The sequence below is a fragment of the Brassica oleracea genome, chromosome C4 (assembly GCF_000695525.1).
Source record: "Brassica oleracea var. oleracea cultivar TO1000 chromosome C4, BOL, whole genome shotgun sequence".
In the NCBI taxonomy this organism is placed as follows: Eukaryota; Viridiplantae; Streptophyta; class Magnoliopsida; order Brassicales; family Brassicaceae; genus Brassica; species Brassica oleracea.
This window is the reverse complement of record NC_027751.1, coordinates 3,650,631-3,659,654: the sequence shown is the minus strand read 5'-3', so window position 1 is coordinate 3,659,654 and position 9,024 is coordinate 3,650,631. Positions and strand designations below refer to the sequence as shown.

At 39.7% G+C, this 9,024-nt stretch overlaps 2 protein-coding genes across 5 annotated transcripts; both read left to right on the top strand.

The window, feature by feature from the left end:
• Window positions 1-932: 932 nt before the first annotated feature.
• Window positions 933-3,844, top strand: LOC106337235. Of its 2 annotated transcripts, none has more exons than XM_013776305.1 (9): window positions 933-1,030; window positions 1,341-1,403; window positions 1,555-1,681; window positions 1,863-2,106; window positions 2,261-2,389; window positions 2,483-2,532; window positions 2,632-2,729; window positions 2,805-3,092; window positions 3,177-3,844. In XM_013776305.1, exons 1-9 carry the CDS (start codon window positions 995-997, stop codon window positions 3,633-3,635), a joined length of 1,494 nt encoding a protein of 497 aa, XP_013631759.1. In that variant the 5' UTR covers window positions 933-994; the 3' UTR covers window positions 3,636-3,844. The 2 variants fall into 2 exon arrangements, with proteins under 2 accessions (XP_013631759.1, XP_013631760.1); XM_013776306.1 differs by having other exon boundaries at window positions 935-1,030; window positions 1,866-2,106.
• A 171-nt stretch (window positions 3,845-4,015) lies between these two features.
• On the top strand, window positions 4,016-9,024 carry LOC106343020 (E3 ubiquitin-protein ligase BRE1-like 1). 3 transcript variants are annotated; one of them, XM_013782121.1, is made up of 19 exons: window positions 4,016-4,139; window positions 4,339-4,464; window positions 4,563-4,724; window positions 4,789-4,867; window positions 4,943-5,176; window positions 5,246-5,410; window positions 5,525-5,718; window positions 5,799-5,882; window positions 5,957-6,076; window positions 6,163-6,510; window positions 6,594-6,665; window positions 7,186-7,262; window positions 7,476-7,670; window positions 7,752-7,824; window positions 7,924-8,010; window positions 8,096-8,233; window positions 8,310-8,512; window positions 8,583-8,748; window positions 8,841-8,972. In XM_013782121.1, exons 2-19 carry the CDS (start codon window positions 4,348-4,350, stop codon window positions 8,970-8,972), a joined length of 2,646 nt encoding a protein of 881 aa, XP_013637575.1. In that variant the 5' UTR covers window positions 4,016-4,139; window positions 4,339-4,347. The 3 variants fall into 3 exon arrangements, with proteins under 3 accessions (XP_013637575.1, XP_013637576.1, XP_013637574.1); XM_013782122.1 differs by having other exon boundaries at window positions 4,018-4,464; window positions 4,943-5,164; window positions 8,841-9,024; XM_013782120.1 differs by lacking the exon at window positions 4,016-4,139 and having other exon boundaries at window positions 4,348-4,464; window positions 8,841-9,024.

Here is a 9,024-nt window from a genome sequence, read left to right as displayed (position 1 = left end):
AAACAAGATTCATATAGATCTTAGATTATTAATAAGTTTTATAAGTTTTTAGAGATTCTTAGATCTTTAGAGATTCAAATAATTTTAGAATCAAGATTCATATAGATCTTAGATTCAAGATTAATATTTGTGATAATTTTAGATCTATAGATTTTTATAAGTTTTATGATTCAAATAGATCTAATAATCAGGATTCAGATATGTGGTGTTCTTAGATTTTATGGATAGATTAGTTTACCTTTTAGAAAACACCAAATTGATCTGAATAGACCACCGTGAGAGAGAGAGCTGATCCGCGGATGAGCTGGTTGAGAGAGAGGTGGAGGAGCTGGCCGGAAAACCGTGAGAGGGATAGACTTGGCCGGTGGAGCAAGGCTGAGGGCCGGAAGAGATGGTCGGAAAAGAGATGATCGTCGGCGGATGGGATTGCTCAAGTGGAGAGAGTCTCGTGCTGATAACGTGTTAAGATTTGAGAGAAGATTTGTGAGAATGCGTTGTGTATTTCTTATTGCTTACACCACTATATATAGTGGTTCATATAATGTGAAGTCAAAGAGATAATTGATTACAAAGATACTCTACATAATGACATGGTCAAACTCATAAAGACTAAGGTTGAATGGGTCTTTTATGTGGCTGGATGTAAACTCCCAATATACGCTAGTATTGAACTTGTATGGTCTAGGTTATGGACCACCTTCATGATTCATAACAAAAAGAATGTTGTAACGAACAAGTACAAGTAATAAAAGGTGTCTGTCGTTTTTCCTCTGGTGTTGTAAGGAATATAATTGGGCCCATCGTAGCCCACTAAAGATAAATAACAATCTTATATATTCGCCTCGTGTCATCTTTGATCTCTGAGCCAATGTACACGTGTTGCGTCTCCACAGACTCTTGTTCCAGGCGGTTAATTTATTTATTCACGAGGTTTCTGTTTTCCCCGCGGGTGAAGAAATGATCCGAAGGAGATAGGTGGTGGCTCGTGGTGCGTATGTTTCGTTTTGATCCCACATTCCTAAACCTCCAGGTACCTCTCTCTCTCTCTCTCTCTCTCTACATGCTTCCTCGATTTCTGATTCTTCGATTCTTCTTCCCTGAATCGGTTCTTCGCGATTTTTGGATTGTTGTTTTCGATCTGGTCTTCAGCATCGTTTGCTTATCTGTAATCGATTGGAGTATCTAGGATTTCGCGCCAGTGGCTTAGTTTCGTGTTTTTCTTATCTGTAATTGAGACCCAAGTTCACTTGGGGAAATGGGAAGAGGGCTTGGTCTTTGATCTTTGATCTTTGATCTTTGATCTGAGTCATCTGACTATGTGTGTTTGTGTATGTTGATAGAAATTGATCAGAATGGGAGAAGCTGGTCAATCCAGAGAGGGGGAATCTAACATGCCTCTAGTTGTAAGTATTGTAGCCTGAATGTATTGATTCAGCTATGTATATATGAGGAAAAAATAGCAATTGATTGGTTATCCATGCATGAGAGACTGCCTTACTAACAACAGTAGGGATTTTTTTTTTTTTTTTTTTTTTTTAAATATATTGAGTACAGGGTGGTGGAACTGTGGACAATGTGCCTGCATCACAACTGTTTACTTCTGTACCAGCTCTTAATGAAGCTGCTTCTTATATAAACCAAGCAACCTCTTACCTGGGGAGCTGTTTCTCTGATTATTCCGGTACCCCCTTTGTTTCTCTTCTCTCTTGATAATATGCAAATCATACATTTTTTTTTTTTTATGTTAAACGCCTAGAACATATTATATGGCTTTAAGTTTTTTTTATTTTACTACATTGAGCTCTCATCACACATCGTATAACTCGGGACTTTGGATGTTTTTTTCCATTGTTTTTATTCAGTAGAGTACGGTGGTCAAGGTTACCCCCATGAGTTGCTACAATCAACATCAGGAGGTGATGGTAGTTCCCCGGTAAGCGTATGCGTTACTCCTGGTCAACGGTGTTCAACTTCTTCAGAGGCGTCTACTTCTACTGCAGCCAGTAGTCCATCAAGGGAATCTACAGAGACTCTGTCGCAGGCATCCAATGCAATAGTGACATCGAATGGCTTAGGAGGTTTTTATGGAATTTCCATGTTCCAAGGGTATGTATTTTTTTTTTCTACGACAGATACCAACTTTCACATACGAAGAAAAAATGAAAAATTCTGATACCATGAGAATGTGAAGCTGAAGAACCTCCAACACTGGTTCTTATTGTCAAAGTTTTCAGCTTCCATCTTCTTTTTCGTTTGTCAGGCTCATTGAGCGGGCACGAAGGACTGTCCGTGGCTCGGCAGATGACATAGGATGGTTACAGCGTGACCCTGAGATGCCTCCTGTTGAAGATGGAACTTATAGGTTCAATAAAATCCTCGAAGACATCGGGTATGGATTGGTTTTATAATTTGGTCTTTGTACTATGCTGTTCGATATCTTGAATTTACTGAATGGTTGTGTTGATTGGGTTTTCATTTTCAGGCATGGTGTACACAGGCTTCCAAATACTCTGGTGTATTTGTTGGTTCCAGGTAACAATACTTATCTTTCCCTTGCCATCCACTTAGACTTCATTACTGTATCTTGTAGGATGCATATAATCAATCTTTTGGATAAAAACAATTTTTCAGGTCTTTTCAGCAATCATGGACCTTTATATTTTGTGGATACGAAAACGAAATTCTCAAAGATGGGTTTGGCCTGTCATATTGCAAAGATTCACAGCGAGGTAATCATTAAATACAGTTTGGTTTGTTGTATGTAGCATACTGATAGATATATGGAAACAATGTTTATATATCAGTCTTCGGTTGAGAAGAACGCGAGAGAGATAAAGGAATACATAGAGGAACTCTGTTGGGGATCTAATAAAAAGGTTCTACTTCTTGGGCATAGCAAAGGAGGCATAGATGCAGCGGCTGCTTTATCACTATACTGGCCTGATCTAAAGGATAAAGTCGCTGGGTTAGTATTAGCACAGAGTCCTTACGGTGGAAGCCCAATAGCTACCGATATCCTCCGCGAGGGCCAACTCGGTGATTACGTCAATTTGAGAAAGCTCATGGAGATTATGATCTCCAAAGTCATAAAGGTTTGCAAACAACAACTCTCTTCTTGATCTAAACAAAACCATTTCAGATTGTGTGATCTTTCTGATGAAATTCTTTTTGTGAAGGGTGACATTCAAGCATTGGAGGATTTAACTTACGAGAGGAGAAAAGAGTTCTTGAAGAATCATCCGCTTCCCAGAGAACTCCCCACGGTTTCGTTCCGCACAGAAGCTAGCATTAGCCCAGCGGTTCTCGCCACTTTATCACACGTGGCGCACGCTGAGCTTCCTCTCACGAACCAAGCAACAAAACTCCCGGTGGTGATGCCGCTTGGTGCTGCAATGGCTGCTTGCGCTCAGCTGCTTCAAGTCAGATACGGAGAGAAGAGTGACGGGCTGGTGACTTGCTGCGACGCAGAGGTTCCTGGCTCCGTGGTGGTTAGACCAAAGCGTAAATTAGACCATGCGTGGATGGTGTACTCGTCGCTGAACGAGGTTCCTTTAGAAGCTGATGCTGCTCAAGTCTGTGAAGCTCTCTTGACTTTGCTTGTTCAAGTTGAGGAAGAGAAGCAACGTAACGATTGATTTTAACGTTCTTCTTACCACATCATATAAACTTACATTTGTGTTCTTTCTACTCTGGTCTCAACACTATGGTGTAATCTGTAATGTATTGTCTTTGTATTCGTTTGATTTTCATGTTGATTAATTTAAATTCTACGATTTGTTTTGTGTTTTTTTTATTTTATTTTTGTATTACCGAAGATTTTAAGCAAGTGATTAGAATCATTTAATTGACGAGTTGAGATGTAATTAAAACAAAGGTATGTTATTGTTGAGCTAATTACCCCAGATCGTACGGCTGAGATCGTTTCAGATTCTATGGACGGCCATATATTTGTATTTCCAGAATTACCCCTCAGATATTCACAAAACTACTTCATCAAACCTTTTTAGGAATTAAACTTCATCTCTCCTTTGTTTTCTCTCTTTGAGTGCTGTGTGTTCGCGTGTGAGTGCTTTGGCAGCATCAGTCGAACAAATGATCAGACAAGAAGGTCTCTGTGTAAGAGAAAACTAGAGTTTGAGGTTTGAATTATATTCCTTTTCTTTATTCTTGGGGGGAAGCTGGAGCAATTGAATTGTTCTTGGTTTGAATCAATTACCCTAGCTTGGTTACTGAATGATATAGATCGTCTAGGGTTTTCTCATTAGGTTTGTGTGTTGTGGAGAGTTTCCTCCACTCAATCTGATGTGAGAGAAAAGCTTTGTCCTTTCCGATTATTAGGGCTTCTGAATGACGAGCACAGGCGAGCCTGACCGTAAAAAACGTCACTTTAGCTCCGTATCACCCACGGAGGCTGCAGCCGCCGTTAAGAAACAGCCCTTCTTTTGGCCCTCCTCCGAAGACAAGGTTCTCCCTTTGTGCATGCCCTTGCACATATCTCTATAGCTGACTAATCTTAATCAATGATTCTGCCTCTTTAAGAGTTTGGTTCTTGTTTGATACAGCTTGATACTGCAGTCCTTCAGTTCCAAAACTTGAAGCTATCGCAAAAGCTAGAGGCTCAGCAGGTGGAGTGTTCTATTCTTGAAGATAGGCTTTCTCAGATCAAGGACAAACAGTTGCCGTATAGTTCCAGTTTGAAGACTGTTCATAAGTCTTGGGATAAGGTAACACTCTATCTTGCTTTGCCTTCTAACATAAACTTGAATCTAACTAATGCTTTTGTAGCAGCTTACAGATGCAGTTGAATCATGCTCCATTCGTGTGAGTGGTTCAAGCAGTGGAGCTCATAGGTCTGTAAACAATGAGGGTATGAACTGCTTAGCCAGTCTCTTTCTACCTTCTGTTGATGCTAGGACCTAGTTTGATCAAAATTGCAACGCAGATGGGTCTTCTCCGGATATTAAAGACGATTTCATCAACCGGCTACTTGAAACTGGTGCCACTGAGAGCTCCTCCTCATCCAATATCTGCTCGAATGGGATGGAAGAAGGTAGAGGGAATAATACATCAAGTCAGGTGACGCAGGCATTGCATAACCTAGTAGCCGCGACTAATGATGTAAGGTGTCTGAAGGATGAACTGTATCCCACAGTTCTCAGAACCGGTCTTGATAAAGGTATAACTTCCACTACAATCGATTTTCAGCTCTTGTCCTGGTCTTATACTGAATTGCATTCCATTCTAGATTTGTGTGGTCAGCAGCTAGCGCTGAGTGAGTTGGAATCAGAAGTTAAAAGTTTCAGAGTGGCTCTAGATGATGTACTTGTGAAGTTCAAATCACTATCGAGAGAATTGCAGAGCTATCGAGATGCCGATGCTAGGGTTAGAGCTGACCTTAAACGAATAAGAGGTATCTACGTAGTCTCCGTAGCCCCGGTTTAGAACTCTACATGCGTTCTCAAAGATTATCACATTTTGATTGCTATATGAGCTGACATTATACTTTACTTGGTTGTTCTTGAAGGGGAGGTAGAGGATGAGGTCGTGGAGCTTCAACAATGTAATGGTGACTTGTCAGCACTGAGAGCAGAAAGGGATGCAACAGCAGGGGCGTTCTTCCCAGTGCTGAGCCCTAGAAATAAACTTGCTAGTAGCGATAAGACAAGGGATAAACAAAGGGATTTGCAAGACATGGAAAGGGTTCTGAAAGAGTTAACGGTGATATTTTCTTCTTCTTTTTTTGGTTTTTGTGTGTTTCATTGAGGAGTGTTGGTTTGATAGCAGCCTGGATTTTGTAGGTCCTGGCTTCAAGCAGGCTACAAGAACTAAAAGATCTTCATGAGGAGAGGACAAAGATTCTTGAAAAAGTTAGCATTTTGCAGGTAAGTTTATTGATTTAATTAGAGTATCTACTTGTGTGGAAAACTTGTGTAATGTAGCTTCTTCCTCTTGCTAGAACAAGTCAAAGTCTGTGAGGGGCATCTCATCTTCTCAAGACTGCCTTTCTTTGAAAGACCAGCTGAAAAGATCTAAAGAAGCAGTGTTCAAGTATATGGCTTTGCTTGAGAAACTGCAGGTTATATATCTCTATTGCGGTTTTCATGAACGCATCTTTGTGATTGTATTGTGAAAGCTTATCTCCTCCATTCGGAAATTCTTCAGGTTGAAAAAGATAGTATTTTCTGGAAGGAAAGGGAATTGAACATAAAAAACGAACTTGTTGATGTTTCTCGAAGGATTGCTTCTGTTGCTGATTCTAGAATGGCTTCTTTAGACGTGGAGATACAGAAACAGCATGATGAGAAAGCGAGAATCAAGACTAGATTGGGAAACATTTCGAAAGAGCGAGGTAGAAAAGAACTCTTTGCAGATACGAAGGCGTTAGTGTCTTCGTTCCCAGGGGAAATGAGTTCCATGCGAAGTCAGTTAAGCAGTTATAAAGAGACTGCTGGAGGTATTCATTCTCTGCGGGCTGATGTCCAGTCCCTCTCCGGGGTTCTATGTAGGAAGGTGAGCAATGATCTTGAACAATGTTATGCTGTTAATAGTTTGTGTTTTTTTTTTCTTACTTAATAAGGCGAATTGGTGAACAGGGAAAAGAGTGTGAAGCATTGCATCTGAGATCAGCTGGTTTTGCTTCTCAGTTACGTGACCTGAATGCTACGGTATGATGCAGTACATTTACCTTTTCAGTTTATTTGGTTAGTTCGGAATTGACGAAGTGAACCGGAAAAAAATTCGGTTTGTTTTTTGGTTAGTTTGGTTTTAAAATTTTCTACCCAAGTCTTTAGTTTTTGGTTAGTTTGGTTAAATTCGGTTTAAATTGAATAAATTCGAAGTATTTTAGTCAATTTCGGTTATTTTGGTTTGGATTTTGGTTAGTTTGGTAATTTTTTTCTTAAGAAAACCGAATTAATCAATTAACCGATTTTTTTAGTTGCCTAATTGAACCGAACCTTCTAACTGAACTGAACCGAAAAGTTACGGTGTCAATATTTGTTGAAGTAACTTGCATTTATCTCAACCTTGTTTAAAAAAAAAATATATATATATTTCTTGGAAGAAGTATTGCGAGAAGTCGGATTCACAATTTGAGATATTTGCAAATGTCATAATAAATATTGGTTGGTGAAGATGTAGTTGTTATGGTTTTATTTTTAAAGTAAGTTGAATCTGTCATTGCAGGTTCGTGATTTGAAGAACAGTCACGAGGAGTTACAGTTGTTTACGGACATGTTTAAACGCGAATCCACTGATCCGTGGTAAGCAAAATCATATGTAGCAAAGATGATCGTTATCCAAGATTTGAAATGCTTAGAGACTAGTTTCCTTAGCCTCCCCTTCTATGTAGATGAGCTCTGTTTTTACGGTTTAATCAGATGAATCTCTTTTGGATGTGGTTAGGATTTGTTCATCTTCCTTTCTTGGCTGAACACTTGTTATTAAAATGCGCTTGGTGCATTGTGATATGGCAGGGACATAGCTGAAGCCAAGGAACAAGAGTACAGGGCCTGGGCTCATGTTGAAAGTTTGAAGAGCTCCCTTGATGAGCAGAATCTCGAGCTGCGCGTTAAGGCAGCAAACGAAGCTGAGGCAGTATCACAACAAATGTTGGCTGCTGCTGAAGCTGAGATTGCTGATTTAAGACAGAGAATGGATGATTGCAAACGGTGAATAATCAATTAATTACTCTTCGTATGCTTCGTATTGGCATCTCTCTTACAAGGATGTGTGTCTTTTTCTGTTTTCAGGGATGTGGCAAAGCATTCTGATGTCTTGAAATCCAAAAATGAGGAACATGGAACATATCTATCTGAAATACAGGTTTGCTTATAAAACTTCTTGTTTCTTTTGTTTCTAGCATTGTTTTTAAAAAACTTGATGGTTGGGGGTATCGATTTACAGTTAACTATCTTCTTTTAGACAATTGGAAGTGCCTACGAGGACATTGTACCACAAAACCAACAGCTTTTGCTTCAAGTCACTGAGAGGGATGACTATAACATCAAGGTATCCAAAACTCCTCTTCTTCTTTTTCACACTTAGCTGGAGATTGATGATTTGTGTTAATGGGCATGGTCTGTTACTGTTTCAGCTTTTCTTGGAAGGCATAACTTCAAGGCAGATGCAAGATGCTCTGCTAATCGATAAATACATCATGGATAAAGATATTCAGCAAGCCAGTGCATCAGCAAGTTTCCTCTCCAAGAGATCCTTAAGAATTGAAGATCAGGTAAATGTACTCAAATTGTAGAACCTCCTTGATTATCTTGACTTTTTGACTCGAATGTCTTTTTTTTTTATTGCAGATGAGGCTCTGCACAGATCAGTATCAGAGACTAGCGGAAGATAAATATCAGAAGTCAATCACTCTTGAGAATCTGCAAAAGAAGCGTGCAGATGTTGTGAATGGCTTGGAACAAGCTAGGTCAAAGCTGGAGGAGTCGCATTCTAGAGTTGAGAAAAGTCGGGTGGACTATGGAGCATTGGAACTTGAGCTGGAAACCGAAAGGTAAGTTAGTCAACACACAGAGACACACAAGCAAGTGTTGGTTGATGAAGTGCATTTATGTATATATCAGGTTCAATAGGAGAAGGATAGAAGAGGACATGGAAACAGCCAAGAAGAAAGTTTCTCGTCTTAGGTCTCTGATAGAAGGATCATCAGCCACTCAGAAACTCCGTCAAGAGCTCAGTGAATTCAAAGAGATTTTGAAGTGTAAGGCCTGCAACGACCGCTCAAAAGAGGTAAAGACTCACTCTGCTCAAATCTTTAATGAACTGCATGCGTGCTGATTTGGTTTTGGTCTTATTTTGGCTTGTTAATAAATAAACCAAAGGTGGTGATCACGAAGTGCTTCCATTTGTTTTGCAACCCATGTGTGCAAAAGATCATAGGAACTCGACAGAGGAAGTGTCCAACTTGCTCAGCAAGTTTTGGACCCAATGATATCAAGCCTATCTACATATGATGATGATGATGCACATGGAACAAACTTTTTGTGTTTTTGTTTTTGTTTTGTT